Here is a 20,181-nt window from a genome sequence, read left to right on the forward strand (position 1 = left end):
AGTTTCAGTTTTACCAATTACCGTAGTTGCAACAGGAAACACTCAAAGTCCAGGAAATGACTAGTTTTTGCATTCACATGATGTTGTTTCCTTGTATATTATCACAGACTACTTTTCCCCGCTGCTCTTCTCCCTCTCCCCGTCCACCTTGTTCAGCTGCACATCCAATAGAAAATGAAGCAGTAAAGTGTGGTCAAGTGTTTAGGGCTGAGAGCCCTACTGTCTCATTGCAATCCTTCTATGCTCATTACCGTAGCAGCAGGTCATAGAAGACCTTTCTTTCCCAGCGCCCAATTCAGTGCTTGCTGCAGTCAATGAGTTTCTGTTGATTTTGTTGGACACTGAATCAGGCCTTCACTGCAAAAAATAGATAATGCAGAGTAAATGAGGTAGTAGTCACTCCACATTATCACTACCCGGTACTGAATGAGATGAAATCTGCTGAAAAGGCAAAAAACAGTCTTCTGATTAAGTGACAGAAACAGGACCCAGAAGATCTGGGTTCAGCTCCTGCTCCCTACCACTTGTTTTCCATATGACTTTTGGGAAATGGTTACACTCTCCATTGTCAGGAAAATTGACAATGATAACTAAGAATAATAATTCTCTCTCTCTGGTAGTCAGGTACTGCATTCCTAAGCACCTTGGGAAAGTCTAGAAAAAAAGGCAGCATTCCTTACTCAGTGCAGATTGCGGGCTGAATGCAAAATTCAACATCATGCTTGCCATCAGACACCTTTGAGGTAAATAGACTCCTTCAACTTTTATCCCATCCTAATTTGCATAAAATGCACCTTTCCCACCCAGGAGAACTCATACCACTCTCCAGCTCTCCTGTGCAAATATGTTGTTTAATTTCTACGTGGGAGAAATGTTACAATCTTTGCATTCTCCTTTGCCTGAGGAAGGGTGTGCGAGTCCAAAAGCTTGCAAAAATTTTTTTTGCAACTAAGTCTAATAAAAGATATCACCTCTACCACACTGACTGCAGTAGCCAAGTCATGGTGCTATCCCTAAAAGCAATTTGGAGCTTGAGAAAACAGACAACTGCTGCTTTTTCCACTGAGTAGCATCCACTCTGTGCACTGAAGGAGGGAGGAGTCCGAGGAAGAGGGTATGTGAGTGTCACTAACACATTCACAGAGATATAAATAGAGGCTGTGCAGATGGTCTTTATTTTGGCTTTTTTTCCTGGCTTTTGAGGGCTTCACTTAGTAATCTTAAGTCTCTTTAAGAAATATTCACAATTTCTATGCAACACTACATGCCAGCTTTATTCCCCAGTTTATGTTAAAGGCAAGAAGTGAAATATTCACTTGGAAATGCTGATGGGCACTGAAAGTCACTATTTTCATTGCTCTCAGGCCTGTTCTTCACAAATGTTCTGTCAGCTGAGCATTGGTTAGGAGTACGGGGGAAGGGAAAGCCACACCTCTGACCCACATAGCTGTAGCTACATCAGCAAATAAGCCTTTTTGCTGACATAAATTACCTTTTTTCTCTGCAAGAAGCTAAGATATAGTGGCAAGAGCACTCTTTTTCAGGTTTAAACTGCATATCTGCTGGTTGAAGAAGAAGGTTGATTGTCAGGCATGCCCTTTTAACTGTAGGGAAGGCCTTACACATCAGCATATATGAGTACATACAGTTCACAGGCAGGGACCTTTAGGGGGCCCTGTGTAAAGGCTGAGTTCCAGACCACTGCTATTTATTAGACAACCAGAACACACTAAAACATAACTGTAACGTATCAAGGAACCCAAAACCCTCCATGCAACTTCTGCACTTGTTCCCAGTGAAAATAACTGCACCCTTTAAAATACTCTTCTGTATGCAAAGGGGAAGGCTCCTTCAAGGCAATGAACCAGCGATAATTAGCAGGGCTCCTCCTATATGTGTCTTTTAAAAAGTGTACTACTGTATTAAGTAACAGTCCCACACTAGACCCATATGTCTAAGCAAACCCCAATTTCAAAAAGAGTTTAGCTTCAGATTCTTGAATTCCCTGTAATTGCAGGGAAAAAAGGGAAGGGGGGAAAGAAACAAACAAAAAAAAAAAATCCATGGGATAGTTTCCAACCAAATCTAGATAGATTTTGAAGGGATGTTTAAGCATATTTGATTTGAGTTGTGTACCTGAAATACAGGTGACAAGCAGAGTAAAGTTACTGCCAGAAAGAGAGGTTGGACATATACCTGGGAACCAAACCAATTATGTTTTATCAGGTTCTAATAAATTGTAAAGGACCTTAGAAGACTTCTGGAGGAAGGGGCACTACATAAAGAGGCACCAGTGTTATAAAGTTTGTATTTGATTCAAACAAATTAAAAGCAGAATGATTGTTTTCAAGATCATAGACATAAATGCAAAATGAAAGGTTTGATACAAGAGACTTACTTAGACAGCACACATTCAGCCAGATCCTGAATGCTGTGGTTTTCTTCTGTTGTTTCTTCAGAAAAGCTCACCTGGAACTTTGGGAGGGGCTTCCCCAAGAAAGGACTTCAGAATTTGGCTGATTATGGAGAATCTCTATAGTAGTCTTTAAAATTTATTAGGAAGTATTTAATAGTAGGGAACAGGAAAGCAGATAAAACATTACAAGATAAGGTGAAACAGAGGAAAGGCATGCAACTGCACTGACCTAATGCTACTCTCTTAACAATCATACCAGAGTGAAGAGAGAAACCACCTGAGTTTGTCTGAAAGGTCACAATTGGTGGCTAATTCCCATTAAATCATTATCAATCTCACCTGAGAAGCTGAGAGCAATGAGCCGTGGTGACTCTATGGGGCAAGAAAGATCTTTTTTTTTCCTTTTTGCACAATTTTGGAGGTGTTTATAACTGAAAGAAGTTCCCCCTTTTCTATATGCTGGGTTTTTGGTGGTAGTCATGTTGACCTAAGGACATAGGCATTCTTTGAATAGCTGTGATATCTTTTATTAGACAAACTGAGTAGTTGGAAAAAAGTGTTTAGTAAGCTTTTGGGTGCAATCACCCTTCTTCGGGCACAGGAAGTCTCTGCATTTCCAAGTTAGGAGTGGTGAGCTTCCTGAAACCCCATCATGTCTGCAAGTAGAGAACAGGAGAGTGCAGAGGTAGTACTACAGATCCGCAAAAGGATCAGGTTTAAGGAGTGGAGTGCACAATGAAAGTTGACTATTATGGTAGATGGCATTATGTATCTCTTATTGTAAGTGAATAGTATAAATGTAGCCTTCAGCTCTGGGTGCTTGTTTTTTTTGTTGTATATTTTGGGACTCCGGGCTGAAGAGTGGTGTATGCTAGTTGGGGCCAACTTTTTTGGGGCACGCAGGCCACAAAGCAAGCCCTGCATCCTCCATAGTGCCACTGATCCCCCTCGCTTTGCCTGACCTGTTGTTCTGCTTGCGCCCTGCTTTAGTCTCTCTGCTTGTTTTATTGCTCTTTCTTCTCCCTGCCCCATCTGTCACTGTGTTCTCTGTTCCATGACTGGTCTGCCATGTGCCACACACACAGGCTACTTGCATCACTTGTCACAAGCAGGCTGCAGGGTGTCACCCCTGGTGTAAGCAGTGAGTGAACTTGTAATGATTTGGGATTTCTTGTGTGCTCAAAGAAAGTCTACTTAAAACAAGGAGGGGGTGGAAATGGGTGGGGCAGGGTTGATAAAACAGCTCTTCCTGCCCTAATCTCGGTTGCTCTGCAAGTCAGTGTGGTTAATCTACTCTGCACTCACCATTGTTCTCAGCCCTTGTCCCCATTCAGTGGGGCCTAAAGTCTTTCACTAGGAGTAGTGTTATGAAGGTTATTAGTCAACTCTGCTTGTTGATCACTAACTTCATTCTGCCGGAGTTATGTGATTTTTTTTTTTTTTATATTGTTAGTATATCAGCCTTGGTTTCTCCCATGTATGTTAAACAGAAGAAGATAAAATAGAACCTTTCAATACTGTGGCTGAGGGAGCTCTTAGCTCTGGCATGCTTCTCACTGAGAGGAGAGAGATCCTGCTACAACAGGCAAACAGTCAACTTTCTTTGGCTTCAACTGGAGAAGGAAGTGCTCAGCCTCTTACTGAATTTGGCTCCTAGGGTCCAATGGTATTTAAGGTACATCTCTACACCGCCTTCTGCCTGACTTTAAATTCATGTGGCTAGCTACCTCTCTCTGCTCAAAAGTACCTTAGCAGGTTAGAAGCCTAGGCATTTTTAAAAATCTGGCCCTTAGTAAGTCTGGAGAACGTCCATCAGAAAGGGCTTACCAGTGACTTGGGTCCTGTCTCTAATATACTTCCAGGGCCCAAAGCAATGAAAGGCAGAGAGAGATCTGCACAGGGTAAAGATATAACTCTTATTGTTTCCATTCCCATAACTGAAAACAAAATCCAGACAACTCTCATTTGCAAGTGTTCAGCTGAAAACTACAGATAGTGCCAAGGCTGTCATAATCCACATAATCCTGGGTTTTGAAGTTGTTCCCAACACCGCCGCCCCAACAAGCCCAAAACATGGGTGACAGGAACTCATGGGTATCATGGGATAGCTGAACATGTATACTGCCACTATTGTCCCTGGGAGGCAAACAACACATGCACCAACTGCACATCCCACCGTATACATCCCACACATGTACACCTACACCCTGACCCCCACCATATTCACACACACACACCTACACACCCTACCACACCCACAAATACACCCCAAATACACCCCATATCCCAAGCACACACCCCACACACACATCAACACGTACCTCCCCACCCATGTACCCACACTCCTTCATCATACCCACACACCCCAACCATACACCCACATATATACCCCACACACAACCCCCTCCAGACACACCCCTGCACACTCCACCCACAACATACCCACCCACACACAGAGCAGTCCCATACACATCCCACACTCTAGCCACATACACACCCCCCACCCCTCCACATATGATATACAAGCACCTCAGGCAAGGGGAGAGACTTCCATTGGCAAAGGTCAGGGGTTAGGGGCAGGACTTCTGGTCACAAGATCTTGACCAGGGGGCAGGGCACCTATCAAGGGGCAGGGCTACCTATGCAGCCCTTGACATCTCACTAGAAGTCATTAAGTGGCCCTCCAGCTGAAATAATTGCCCACCCCTGCACAAAAAAGACAGATCCATTTAGATGAGCCCCCTTTGCAAAGGCAGACCTTGTTCCTGCAGAAGCAGATGTAAATACCACAGCTTTCTCTAGCTTTCTACTGTACCAAGAAACCATGCAAGATAGTGGCACCAGCACAAGGGGAGCTAAATCATCCAACAAGGTCTAGGTTATGAAGGCAAGGTCAGATGTCAGTCTGGCTCTTCACAATTACAGTGGAACTGGATGAGACACTGCAAGTTGTTTCACTCCCTAACTGGATGTAACACTGCAAATGGCTTCTCTCGCTAGCTAATTTGTGTGAGTTGTGTATTGTTGTTTGTCTAAATATTTCTGGACATGCAAGCTCAGAGGCTATAATAAACCAGCAACCACAAAATTATCAAGAAGGCACAGCAGTAAGCAGCATGTCTCTTTGTTGTTTTGTCATTTTTTCTGCTAAAGGGAAACCTGACATCAGGGATCCCATGAGCACTATTGAGTTACAGGAAGTGTTTGTGGCAAGCCGATTTCCATAACCAATAAAACATTTTGCAGGGAAATGAAAATAAACTGACACATCTGTGCCTGCCTGCTGCTGCTTCTGTGGGGGCATGTTTTCTGCTTCCTTTATAAAGCAGCAGACAATTTATCCACCACCAAAAGCTGAAACCTTTTACCAGGGTAGTATATGATGGTAATGGGTTGTGCTACCATGTACAAAAATACCCACAGAGGTTCAGTCTGACTGCTAGTACAACTCATGCTCTTTTCTCAAACAAACAGCACCACTGCTTTTTACAATAATTAGAGACCTGCTTGATCAGACACCATGACTATTGCCAAGGTTCAGCCTTGGGGGTCCTGAAAATTTCTAGACCCAAAACATTTTCTACACAATCTAAGGAGCTGTTTGGAACATATAGGCCAAATTGTACTTACTGTTTCCATACAGGTAAAGAAAAAAAACCTTGCAAATGTGGAAGTAGAGGAAATAGGGAGATATTATTTCAGTATAGTATTTTCCCCTTTCCTTATGACCTAGCAAAAGTCTCTCAGAGGCCTGGATCCCTGACTCTACCCCAGGTGTCTGTATGGAGGCTCCCTGAAGTTATATGGCCTCTCCACAGGTCAAGGGGTTTGTTCATTGTTGAATCATTTACAGCACTGAGACTGAAGTCAAGTTTTACTTCTTTTACTTCTGTGATTTGGAACCTGCCCACCGAAGCATGTTTAAGATTCCTTATGAGCAACAATGAAAATGATCTGCTTTTCTGGTTGTAAAGGTCATCATCAATTTCTGTAATAGTTCATCCAACCAGCGTTTTCACACCACTCTGCAGACCTGTATCAACCCATCAGCAGAACTGAACATCACGTGATCCATTCATTTGGAAAACTGTGCTGAGGTCACCAACAAAAAGAAATGCCAAACTCTAGAACTCTTGGTTCAAAATGATACCTTTTATTAGACCAACTAAGGAATCACAAAAAATATTTTTTTTCTGCAAGCTTTTGGGCGCACACTCTTCCTCAGGCTCAGAGAAAATTAAAAATGGTAAAAAGTCCCCATAGGTAGAAAATGAACTTAACTTTTGCACAGAGGAAGCTGAATGTAGAATTCTGTTCCTCTGGGTCCATGAGCGTGTATTCCTGAGTTTCTCTTTGATGTGCAGATAAGGCAGGAACAGGAGTCCTTCCTGGTGGTATCAGATGGCGGAAAGGCAGGGGGGTGTAGAAATCTTTCTTGCTGTTCAGCAATGACGTTTAAGTCCAAAATTGGCTAAAAATTCAGCATCTTCCATGTCAAATACATCCCTGAGGTCACCAGCATGCTTTTGTGTGACTGAGGAGGAAGGCAGCTGAGCTTGGAAGTGTCTTGGGTTTTTGGTATTTGTCGGTAATGAAGATGAAACACTTTATGTGGCATTTTGTCAAGCAGGCTGTAAGTAATATGAAAATGGCAAGTTACTTTAGCTACTTATTCTCTTGCTGTCTGAACAGAGATGGACTTACACCCAGGCACAGTGCCAGATTTAGGCTTAAGCTACTTAAACTACAGCTTAGGGTCTCACAATATGAAGGGCCTCCAAATAATAAAAAAAAATGGACATTTTTGTCTAATATGATAAAAATATACATATACATGGCTACACCGTTATTATTCATATTGAGTTCATACATTTGTACAGAAATAACAATTATTCTTAAAAATTCATGAAAATCCATTTTCATAGATTTTGTAGATTATTTTTATTGTATGGGGCCTCTTAACCTGGATTTAGTTTAGGATCTCAGCATGTCATAATCTGCACTGCCCAGGCAATACTACTCTCTTGAGTTGGCATTAATAGAAGTGGAGGGCCAAGCCCATCAATGATGCATGCCCTCTGGAGGCTGGGTGGGGCATGGCGACTGCCTGCAGGCAGCAGCAGCAGCAGTGGCAGCGGTGGGAGTGTGGCAGTGGTGAGCAAGGAGCTCCTGCAGGTGGCCACAGCAGTGTTGGTGGCAGGGGGGGAGTGACGAGTGCCAACCAGCAGTTGGTGACCACCCACAGATGCTGCCAGCAGTGTTAGTGGTGGCCAGCAGTGATCAGTGACCGCCCACAGACACCTCCGGCAGTGTGGGGAGGGGTAGTGAGCAATGACCACCTACAGGCATCGCCAGCAGTAGCAGCAGCAGCCAATCACAGGAAGTGCAGGACCAGTGTGTGAGAGAGAGAAGGAGCCAGCAGGCTCCAAGGCTCCCGGGCTAAGCGGAGAGTCAGCGGCCCCAGGTCCGCAGCCCCAAGGAGCCCAGCAGAAATTCCCCTTACTCAGGTGTGTTGGGAAGTGGGGGGGCAACATTTCCCATGCCAGTATAAAGGAGAGGCCTGGACCGGAAAGCAGCAGCAAGGCAAAACCGGAAAGAGGAGGAGGTGGTGGTGGTAGTGGTGGAGCAGGAGCAGCAGCAGGCCGGAGCAGACTGCAGGGAACGCTGAAAGCCACGTGGTGGTAGGAGCCTCTGGCAGAGAGCGAAGCCCCAGCAAGGTACCCAGTTTACTGGCCCCTGCGGCGTAGAACTGTTTGTTTACCGGCGGGAGCTGGCTGAGCCCGGTAGGAGAAGGGTACCGTAAAAACCCTAATAGAGGGGCAGGGGGCAGGGTTTGACGTTGGGTACTGTAGTGCCTGTAATAGGGGCGCAGTTCAACAGTGAACTTAAGCTGTTAAAAAGGAATCTCATCAAGCCCTACAAGGGGGCTCTCCCAGCACCAACAAAGGGGTGCTTGACCCCTCGGAGGGCAAGTTTGAGTTGGAAGGCAGCTGCAGACAGACAGAGCAGCTACACAGATCAAGGGAACCTTCTTGGTTGTTGTGTTTGTTTTGATTTTCATTTCTTTTGTGGATTATCTGAGCAGAACTGAGGATACATGGCCGGACCAACCGGTTGGCCACCACTTGGTGGAACAGGTGAGGGTGTAGGGGTGGCGGAGCCCTCAGAAACTCGGGACCTTGCGAGACGCCGGGGAGACTCATAACTGGACTACACGCTGAAGACATCTGAACCAACTCTGTTAATATCAAGTTGTGGCAGGCGAAACGTATGTGTGTAAGACCCCAATTATAGGTGAGGACACCCTAGGCAACTGGCAGGCGGCGTCTGTTAGGTCCACAGGGGGTGGTGATCCCCAACACAGTGTCAGGGGAGTAGTGCCAAGCACAAGCAGGAGTGCGTGAAGAACCAACCGGTAGGACACTGGATGGGAAGGCCCTCTAGGGATTCTCTTTTTTTTTTTTTTTTTCCTTCTTTTCTTTGTTTTGTTTTCTTGACAGGGGAACCCGTGCCAACCCAAGGAATAGAGCTAACAGGCTCAAAGGGCCTGAAACAACTAACGATCCTGCCCCCAGGGGGAAAGAGGGACACAATAAGGCATGAGGAACATCCACTGAGAAGAGGCAGCTGTGTTAAGACCTGGTGCCCCACCAGAGGTTGGCGTAAGGTTGGGGTGTAAGAGAGGTGGAGCCCCACGAACATCTTGTGAGTGGAGTGCTCATCTCTGAGGAGACCTTTGAGGCTACCCTCCCCACTGAAGTATCATTCAAAGATGTGGCAGGTGAGTTCAGGGGAGGCCAGAGGGACAATCGAAGCCCACCTTGGAGAATCCACGAAGCCAGAGAGCATGCACCCTCTATAGTACGGGCCAAGGCGGCACATATGCAGGTGTTCGGAACAGGCGGGTACATAATCTATACCCGTAACAGAACAGAAGTTCAACACACAAAACTGGTCTATACCCATAACAGAACAGAAGTTTGGCTGATAAACTAGTTTTTGCCACTTTTTGAATCGGTCTAAGATTCACCCCCCACCAAATAGAAAAGACGTGTTCTGTTAGTTACTGTTGCAGGGCACGTAAGTGCCTGCTTCTAAAAGACCAGAAACTGTCTGGGAAGAGCCCAAAGAGCCAGACAGGAGCCCAGGTGCAGGCTGCCATGGCAGCTAGCTAATGAGGAAATTAGCCTGAACCTACACCTGGTCAGTTGGCCAGAAGGGGCTGGGCCCATATAAACCCCAGGATGGAGACTAGAAGGCAGTTCTCTACTTGTGGCCAAGGGAGGAGGCGCCCTCCTGAAGCACATGAAGGGAAGAGTCCTGACTAAGTTCTGCTCTGGGTAATGTAGAGGGGCCGAGCACACCTTGTGTTATGTTATAGACCAGGGGCTTATGTTTTGTTTGCCATTTTCTAAGACCAGTGGTTTGGGTGAAGCTATTTGGGGAAGGAGGAGGCCTCATTGGGGGCCCAGGGCAGCGTGGGTACCCCAGAGCCAGAGAGGGTGCAGCATCTGGAGTGCACAGACCCCAGCGCCAGAGAAGGCACAGCACTTTGCGGGGCGGAGAGCCCAGCGCCGAGGGGCACAGAGACACAGGCTGCGGAGAGCCCAATGAAGACAAGGGGCTGAATTATAATGAGGCCTAGGCACGACAATCCCAGTACCATCTGCAAGGCTTGGGGCATGGTAAAGGGATGGGTGGAGCCGTGCATATAGCCCATAAGGCTAGGGTGCCCTGAAACACCCATTGTAAAATGGGACCCACAAGGGGTCTGGGAACCCATGGGGTCAGAGAGTCCAACAAACCATGTCCAAGAGGACTTAAAGGCAGCCTCCCTATTTTATATTTCCATCAAAGACATGGCAGGCGAGAGCTGAGGGTGCTCATTGGGCCGAATTAGCACAGTCAAGGGCCTTGGGAGATCACGGCCATCCTTAAGGACCCTGTCTCATGACAGTTACCAATCTAAACTATGCAGCTTACAGAAAACTGCATAACTTAAATCAATTCTGCTTCAGGCTTTTTGAATGTCTGTACCTAGCCACAAACTTCATTCATAGAAGAAGCCTTATTAGCTAAAGTGACTAGTCACATCAGGGATGCAGAATCTGACCAACATAAAAGAGATCTCATTTGAGTAAAATAAGGGCTTCTACCACAACTATTGCCTAACACTAGCCAATACACTGTCCCAGAACACGAATACACTTACGCAGTTTGGTTATCAAAACTCATAATCATAAAAACTCAAAAGTTACCAAAACTCATAATCGGTGATAACGCAAAGAGACCTGAATAAATACCTATGGGTTTGATTGCTCACCTAAACCAAACTTGCTGAGTGTTGCTGATCTGCACCAGATCTGAGCTTTACACAGAATCTCACATTTTGGACAGGCTTTCACACTTGCCTAGGTGCCATCGTTCTTGTCTCCTTTGATGGACATATGCAGTCCAACAAAGATTCTGCTGTTGACCAGACAAATGGCACCACCCTGATATTAATTCCAGGTAGGGATGGAAGCTCCCTCTTTCTTTTTTAAAAAAAAAACATAACTAAACTAAAGAGCTAAACATTGTACCTGGATTCGACAAAGAAAAGATATCTACTGAATGGCTCAAGGATCTATTAATTGATTATGGAATTCCCCCTAGGAGATTTTTGATTCAAATCCAGCCTGAATCAGTAGTCATAAGCAATATTGTTGCAAGGAGGAAGTTAACTTTGCTAAAGTAGGTCTTTTCTACGCCCTGACTGTAAGAGATTTGCTTATGTGGGCAAATGTGACAGGAAAAACCACTGGCTGGTAAACAAAGAAAGTGAAATTCTTCTTTCTTTCACTTATTTGAAGGCATTGAAATGCAGAGGAGTTACAAAGGCAGGATGACATTAGAATGTCTGAGTCATTTTTATTTACATCAGTGGTAAGATCCTGACCCATCATTACATTAATGATAAAACTTATTCTCTTCAATGGAAACAGAAGGCTGAGCTAGGTGTTTGCAGAATAGCCCAATAATAAAAAAGCAACGCAAGTTAGTGAAGCATATTCTATGCTATAAATTAGTAAAATCTTCCCAATACACGTGCTGAGAATTTATTAGTTTTAACATCCACTATAGAAATTAAACAGCCTGCTTTACTCCAGGCCTTAGGAAACCTGTCTGGATTAAAAGAAATGCAAAAATCTAGAACTCTTGATTCAGAGGCGATACCTTTTATTCGACCAACTGAGAAACTGCAACAAAATTACCTTTTTCTGCAAGCTATCAGGCTCATGGAAAATTAAAAATGGTAAAGAGTTTCCATATGTAGGAAATAAACTTCAATTTTGCACAAAGGAAGCTGAAGCTAGAAATCTGTCCCTCCAGGTCCCATGAAAGCATGCAGAAAAAGATCAATTTTTTGCAATTTCTCAGTTGATCTAATAAAAAATATCATTTCTGAACCAAGAGTTCTAGATTTTTGCATTTCTTTTTGTCTCAGACCAACACAGCTACCAAATACATCCCTGAAACATGGAAGACGTCCAGATTAAATCACTTTCTCTGGTTTACATCTCAAAATCCCTTGGAAGGTTGAGAGTGGAAGGCATTTTGCAGGTGGCAAATATTTACTTCCCGGTCCTAGCAACCAGCTGAACTGCTTTGATCCACTCTGTGCGCTCTGTAGAGGTGGCTGCTTGCAAGAAATAGTGCACATCATTTGCTGTGATGATTTCAAAAAGGTTGCTGTCAGCTTCATGCTTCTTGGCTAAAGGGAAGAGAGCAGCAAATTATGAAAGTCTCTGGTCAGAGTTCTTGCCTTGAAAAACCCTATGGGAATTTCCTTCCTTTCTACCACAATTATTGCCTTGTGCCTTTACAAACTCAGGCTCCCCAGCTACAAACTCAAGTCCACAAATGTGGGCCACCCTAAGCTAGATCTATGGCAAGGGCAGGGTCTTTGCAAATTCAGAGAGATCTACATGCAGGCGGTTGCATCCAGCAGGATAAGGCTACTTGCAAAAAAAAAAAAACATCCCAGACCATGAGGACTCCAGGTTTCCAAACCTCCTGCCAGCACATCTCCCCTGGAAGCCAAGCAGCTAAAAGCCATCCTTGTACTTCATGCTATGAGGGAGCACGGGAATCGAAAGGAATGTATTGTGTAGATCAGGGCTGTCCAACTTCTCTTGGGAGCCAGGAGTCCCCAGCCACACCCCTCTTTTTGTTGCACTTGTGTGCAGGCAGTCCCCCCCCAGCCCCACATCCTTCATCCCATATCCTCCATCCCCTCCCCCTCACAATACACACACTGCTACACCATGTATACAGGGAGCCAGCACCTCAGATCTCACTGCACTGCACATCGCAGATCTCTCATATGGGCTATGCTGTCTCACCCCCTAAGGCTGGAGCAGGAAGCAAAACCTGAGGGAGGGGAAGCCTAAACACTGCAGCAGCCAAAGTGATAGGGTGAGCAGCAGCCAGGCAGGAGCCTGGGGGCCAAATATTGATCCCTTATGGCTTATGAGTCAACAGTTGGACAGTCCTGGCATAAGGGATGAAGTTGTTCTTAGGAGGATTACCCATGACTATTTCCTCCAACCTATTTTCCCTGGTTTCTGGGGAGAACATGAAGTGCAGAACAACTGCTCTCTAGTCTAACCCCTCCTACTGCAATAGTCAGGGACCACACTAAACTCAACTTACACAGCCCTGCAGGTTACTCCCACATAGAAGTCAAGGTTGATCTTGCCCTTGGGAGATGACAAGACATATATTTATCTGTATATCTTTAGTGGGGTCTCCTTCACTATGGAAGAAGCTGGATAGCTGTAAAGCACTATCATCAGTAAGGCTTGCTTGCTTTGGAACCACGACACTGCATGACTCCATCCAGACAGGTGTATATGCATGTATGCTGAAAGCATTGCACTGTTTGCATGTGCTCCTTACCATCTGGAATGTCTTCAACTGCACTCACCACACAACCCCTCAAGTGAATTGCTCCTAGTGGATCTTCTCCCTGACAGATTTTGGGAGTGGGGGGGAAGAAGCCATTGTTACTACAGATTAAAAACCAAACATTTTTATTTCTATAACTGGCCAGATAGATGGGACTATTGCTCTGGGGTGGAAACAGCAATCTATAATGAGTAAGTATGGCACAAATCTATGAAAAATGGCAGTGGGGATCCCCAACCCACACATGGTGGGACATGGGGAAATCTGTATGTAATCCAAGGAGCACCTCTGGAATACAGGCCCTGCTAACTGGGAATTCGCCTCCTCAGTTCAGCTTCATAGAAGACTGTAGAGACTTGTACAAACTGGATGGGCAGGATTGTCTGATCTCTTCGACCAGAAGCCAATGTATCAGCTATACTCAGACAAACAGGACCACAAAAGGTGTGAAAGAGGGTATATCTCTTGAAAGCCCTACTCTGCAGAATAGCAACAGACATACTGGGCCAGGTTCTTGATCTCTAACTGAAGAGGATTTCTACAGAAAGCTCTTAAAGGATGCTAGTAAAAATAGAAAAACAGTCTCACCCCAGCTGGATCATAGTAGTGCAGGTATGCAGGGTCCTCTCTTAAAACAAACTTTCTCACTTTCCAGTTTTTCCTCCGATGCCCCTAAAGAAATGTTTTTAAGGGTAACTTAATATTCTTCGTTTAAAAGAAAATGTATACATGCAATGAAAAATGTGAAAACAGAAGCAAAGGTAATATTTTGGCTTTAAACTACTCATAAAAGCAGGGACTTGAAACTTATTCTTCTACCTCCCTTGAAAATTCCTGATCATCTTTCTCTTTCTTACCCAATGAATATTTAAAGAAGAACAGGTACGATGGGAGAGCATGAGAGGGACTCTCCTGGGAATCCGTGGACCTTGCAGCACAACAGTTAGGGCATACACTTGGTTTGAGAGCTTAACTAAATTCTCTCCTCCAAATTAGTCAGAGTGGAGATTTACAAACAGGTCTTTTATCCCATTAGTAAATATTATGATCCAAGGCTATTGGCTATAATGGAGTAAGACACTGTCTCTATGAAAAAGGAGAAAACCTAGCTCAGGCTCCTAAGTCCAGGAGAGGGTTCACTGCTACAAATTCCCAGTCCCATAGTTAGGTATTAGCTTCCACTTAGAACTAATTGGTGGTTTTACTAGCCACAACTTTAATCTTGAATTAACAGACTTTCTAGACAGAAGTAGCAACACCTCAGCAATTATAGCTTTTCCCTGTCCACCATGATTTACAGTGAATGATAAAGCAGGCTAATAGTGGTCAAAGGCTGCCAGCATCATTTCCTCTAGGTATTTCCAAATATTTTGGTTTCTCAATTAACTACTGCTTATTTCAAGAAAGTTCTGACTCACTAGACCTGAGTGAACAGTGGTGTGTATGAGGAAATGAACACTCACAGAAATGAAGGGATAAATCACAAGTCTATAAAAGTTTCAGTTATGATCAATAATGAGACAGTTCAGAAAAAGCTGCTTTTCTCTCTGTTGCTCTGAAGAACGAACTAGAAAGTTTTCACAGACAAAAAAGAGGCACCGCAACATCCAACATCTATATCTAACAGTGTACTTCTGGTTTTCTATAGCATGCATTGCACACTGGAAAGAACTATGTGGGCAGTCCCATGCCCCAATGAATAGAGTTCATTGCAACAGCAGGGCCTCAGTATTGCTATGAATAACTTTTGAAATAGAAAATCAGCACTTCATGTCACTTGCATCCATGGTGGGATGGGCTAGATCAATGTGGGGGCTACCTTTTTGTCAGATGTGCCACATATTACCCTCCCCCAGTCCAATCTAGGGTTGCCAACTCTGACTGAAGCTATTCTGGGAGATTCCCCCCCGCAACCAAAAAGTCGTTTTTGGTGGGGGGAGAAATGTCATAATGTCATTAATTGTTCTGCTCAACCCATTCACATCAATCTCTTGGACTGCTTCCAATAGACACCGGGAGATCGATGCTGATTCCAGTAGACTCCCAGCCAGTCTGGGAGGGTTGGCAACCTACACGAAACCCTTGCCCTTGCCCAATGTTCTGCTCTGCTCCCTGTCGTGTGCTCTCTGCCTTATCTGATGCTCAGCTTTATGCTACCCACCCTGTCTACCATTGTGCTGCCTGCCCTCTACCCCTTCCCCCCTAGCCTGATCTGCTGCATGCCACACAAAGAGGTTTCCCAAACTATTTGTGGTACCCATAGTCCAGGTTGGCCATCCCTGGGCTGCATAATATAACAGGTCTTTTCCATATCTGGTTACAAGGGTCCAATGATTTCTGTTATTACAAAGTCACTCCTAGAAGCAGAGGTGACTTACTCTACACTAGCAACTCCACTAAATTCCACTCCTTGGACTGAAAATTGCATTATATCACAGCATGAGGCTTCCTTTGAGATACTCCTGAGTGTCCATGCATGCATGGAATATGCCGTATTACTCCAAGACTTAAATTTTATCTGACCTAAAAATTTTGGTTTAAATTGGTTAGTGGGGAGGAAGAACATCAATACTTCATCTCCTTTAAATCAGATCTGATGTCTTTTCCATTTTTCTGCTTCATATTGTTACTGAAGAATTTTGATTTTGCCTGACAGCTCTGTTCATATCCAGCTGCTGTGGCATTCCTAAGGGTCTCAGAAAGAAAGGGTTTTATAGCAGCATAAGCAAGTTGTGCATCCTACTGCCTTTTGTAGGAGTTATCTGTTATTAGTTTCTCAGACAAGTCTGTTTTCACAAATTTCAGTCTCTACTAAAGGAACAAAATAAACCAAACCAAACCAAAATCCTCTGTCGTCTCTGAATATTAGGGGAGAAGTCACTTTCTGCTCTGGCTTCTCTTCACAGCTTACTTCCCTCTCTCTGCTTTCTTTTCTGGGAGATTTTCAAAGCAGAATACCCTGCCACTGAAGGTCCTTAACAGAGCTAGCTGCCCCTTAAGGGGACAGACTACCCTGTTACAAGTGAGTTTCAGTATTGCTTAAATCTAATTAGAAAGGATAAAACATGGGGGTTTTGTCCTTGATGTATAGATGAGTGGTTATGACACTGAGCAAGTGGCTTGTCTGGTAACATACAAAAAATCATGATAGAACTGGGAATTTATTCCAGTTTAGGAGGCAATATAGTTGAATGGATAAGGCCACTGTACTGGAGTCTTGAGACCTGGGGTCCATTTCCAGCTGGCCTAGCAACCAGATGCAGCTCTTTATTTTGTAGTTTGCCTTGTCTATTTAATTCAAAACTTCTTGGTGCAGGAAGTATCCATCATTATCTCTATGTGCAAACCATGAGGCCTTTATCTTGAGTAGGGCTACCACCAGGCATTACTATAGTACAACTGAGTATAACAGAGATCAGTTTAATTCTGACTTCTCAGGAAACTCCAGGATAACATTTATTCTCATATTTCAGTAGTTATTCCTGTAATAAAACAGCAGTGCAAGTGAAATACCAACCTGCTTTAGTAAACATCCCTGTTTAACCACTATGCCCCTGAACTCTTCCTTCAGGACCACATCCTCGTCACTGGAATTCCCTTCACAGAAGAACCCGCTGTCTGGCTGTACAAACACAATGAAAAAGAAAATATTCAGAAACAACACTGCTGGCACCTGGTTCTATACTTAAAGGAATTCAGTTTGTGCTTGGGATTTAGTTCTTTGTTACCTATGATAAAAGTCTTGGGACCAAATTAGCCAGTCCACTCAAAAGATCTCCCCAAAAAGCCAAGAAACTCTGCATTTCTACTAGCTGTTCTCATGGAATCATGCCACTGAAGGATGGGAGTTCATGGAAAGCCCATGTCTCAGGAGACATAGAGCATACTGGAGTATTGGTATGGTCTCAGCATTTCCACACTGTTCCTGTTGACCCCCTTCAATATCAAAAGGGGAATACATGGAAGCTAAGTAGAACACAGCCAATAGCTATAGGCTCGAGGAGGAAGGATGTCAGCCAGAGCCACCATTCAATGCTTTGTCTGCCCAGCCAGGCCTGTCATTTCAACAGCACATACCACAAGCTTCCACATAGCTGAACAGGGCAGGAAATACTGTTTCTTATGCTTGGCCTCTTCTTGCCCCATAGAAGTGATCCATGGTTCCTAAATTGGTTAATATTCTACACTTTCTCTGGGGTTTTTAAGTGAGAATGGAATTGAGATTTCTCAAGGCTCCTTGTGCATTTCTAGACTCCTTCTGCAAGAATCCCACAATCAGATTGGTATGATGCAATTTATTGAAACACTGCAGAGTTCAAAATATGCAAATGTAGCTATATGGTTTATGGAAAATGATTATGCTTTCTGTAAGGCTGAGTTCACTAGTGACAGGCCATGACACTTTCTTCATGCTTTCTTGATGCAGTTATGGCATGCATTAGAACTAGTACAGAGCTGGAACAGAACAGAGCACCGTGCTCTAGGAAGAAGGAATATGCTTGCTAATGTTGCTAAAGGCAAGGCACAACTTCTCTGCTTTAATTTCACCAGAAGTACAATCTCCCTCCCTTTTTATGAATATAAATAAAGGGGCCAAATCTACACTGCTTACTCATACAGAAAATCATATTGAAGTCCAGCTGTCCTCAATAGATATATTCAGTGTAATTAGAAATTATTTTCAAAATTTAATTATTTAATTGAATAAATGCCAGTCCATAAGTGTAACATCTTTAAACAGTATTTTAACTCTGTGAGTGATATTTTCATGTTCTTTATGTAACTGCAGTCTTGAAGCATAATCATGAATTCCTCCTATAAAACTCTGGTTACTTATCTGACTAATTGTGCATAGTCTGAACTATATCAGGCAGGAACAAAACAAAGTGTTAAAGAAAGCAGCTTTCCTTTGTCTGGGAATGGTTTGGGGTGACCTACTCCACTTGAGTGCTACATTACATCTCAGCCTTCCCTGACCAAAAAACAAAAAAAAAATATAGGTTTCTAACACTGCTTTCCAACAAAAACTGCAGAGCAAGCCTAGCGACCTTCAGTGAACTGCTCAGCTCACTGTTTGGTTGATGACTCGTGACTTCCAGTATCAGTAGTACTGCTAGTTCCCTGATGTAGTAGTTTGAAAGAATTCAGCTTGACCTTCAGATCACAGGGCAAGCTTACAGAGTTGGGTCCTTTTTAAAACTTTAACCTATGCTAGTCCCTTTTGAAAGTCACTTAGGCCCCTAAAATATGTTAAAGCAGTGGCATGATTGAGACTGGAGGAATGTTTTGCTCCATTCCAGATGTGCATGGCAAGATGCACAGTGGTTGGAATGGGGCAAAATATTCCTACTGCATCACTGTGGAGCTGCCCCCAGGCAGATCCTGTGGATCAAACAGTTCTGTCCCAGATCCAGAGATGTCCCCTGCTGGTTCCAGAACCATGGCTGTCCAGTGCTGGTTGTTGTACCAGGCCTCAAAAGCCCCAGGTCCAATTGGAGACCCCAGATTGTCTGGGACCAGTTGAAGACCTGGGGCATGTCTAACTATCAGCTGATTGCCAGCCCAGCCCCAGTTCAGCTGCGCACACAGTTTTAAAACCCAGGGGCTCCAGAATCAATATGCCTCTCCCCCATCCCAGGGTCTCCATGCCCCACAACGTATAAAACCTAAATCCTGATAACATGGAATTTTAAAGAGCCTTGCTCTGTAGTTCTTGTGGTTTTCCCAACAAAGGAATCTTGCAACCCTCTTCCCCAGCAGGCCATTTTTTGGCAGTGGGACCAAGGCTCCAGTTCTGATGCCAGTCCCCATGCCAGCATCAGCATAAGAGTACTACATATTCAATTTATGGTGCCATGCATATAAGCCACAAAGGTGTTTCACATATTGTGGTTGGTTTGCCACTTTATGGTGTTATATATCACCTGAACATGTAGCACCATTGTTATTTATGGTGTGATAAACACATTCATCATGCCATAATTGTATTGTGTTCCAGGAGCCTTGGAGAGACACTGAATGTGGAATTCCATGTCTATACAATCCCTATTCTAGGACTTGAGAAACCTTCTGTGAGACCAGAAAGCAGGAAGTCAAAGTTCAAGCACTTCAGAAGACAGAAGTACAGCACACAACACTTACAAAGTAATAATAGGCATCAGGAAGATCCAGAAAGGGAGTGTCTGATAATCCTTCAGCTGCAGTTTTGGAAGTGTCCCCAGCAGGGTGCAGGTAGCCTTCATTTAACAGGGAAGAGGCCAGCATGAGACCCTCTTTGCGATTTCGGATCGAGTTGCTTGATACCAGCCAGTCAATCACAGATGTGCCTAGTAACAAGGTAACAAACAGAGGTGTGTATTAATGAAGTAATTAGCCAAGATAATAACCAGTAGAAAGCCCTATTAAATATACAGAGACATGAATTTCTCAAAGGACATTTTAAATGACAAATAGGGTAGGCTAATCTGGATAGGCAGCCAGGTTCTTCTCTTAGTAAGTGGTGACTTTGCTGACTCACTGGAGGAAAGAGTAGTTCATTAACTGCATTGAAATAGCTGAAAGGTAGCAGTTTTCAGAGGACTCAAGGTTAGACATTAATGCCTTCAGTGGACACCTCTATACATTCATTAATGTGCCTTAGATACCAAGACAGGAATACCCAATTACCTGTGAGGGCACATTTCTCACAAGAAAACCACTTTCTCTCCAATCTCTCAGTCCTGATCCTCAAAGGAAACTTACAAAACACTTCCCAGAGACAAGCCTATGAACTCCACTTCATCAGCCTCCTGGACACTAAAAATCATGGACTAAAT

At 44.0% G+C, this 20,181-nt stretch overlaps 1 protein-coding gene across 1 annotated transcript in view; it reads right to left on the bottom strand.

The window, feature by feature from the left end:
* Positions 1–11,301: 11,301 nt before the first annotated feature.
* The window catches only part of PLEK (pleckstrin), a 24,962-nt gene continuing 16,082 nt past the window's right edge, over positions 11,302–20,181 (bottom strand). The window contains exons 5-9 of the mRNA XM_019549148.1: positions 19,508–19,692; positions 16,884–16,988; positions 13,955–14,038; positions 13,358–13,427; positions 11,302–12,170 (exon numbers count right to left, since the gene is read on the bottom strand). Of these exons, the coding sequence (XP_019404693.1) occupies positions 12,031–12,170; positions 13,358–13,427; positions 13,955–14,038; positions 16,884–16,988; positions 19,508–19,692 (584 nt within the window). The 3' untranslated portion in view covers positions 11,302–12,030. The remainder of the gene's footprint in view (positions 12,171–13,357; positions 13,428–13,954; positions 14,039–16,883; positions 16,989–19,507; positions 19,693–20,181) is intronic.

This window comes from Crocodylus porosus, unplaced genomic scaffold, assembly GCF_001723895.1.
Source record: "Crocodylus porosus isolate Cpor-Errol unplaced genomic scaffold, CroPor_comp1, whole genome shotgun sequence".
NCBI classification, from domain to species: domain Eukaryota; kingdom Metazoa; phylum Chordata; order Crocodylia; family Crocodylidae; genus Crocodylus; species Crocodylus porosus.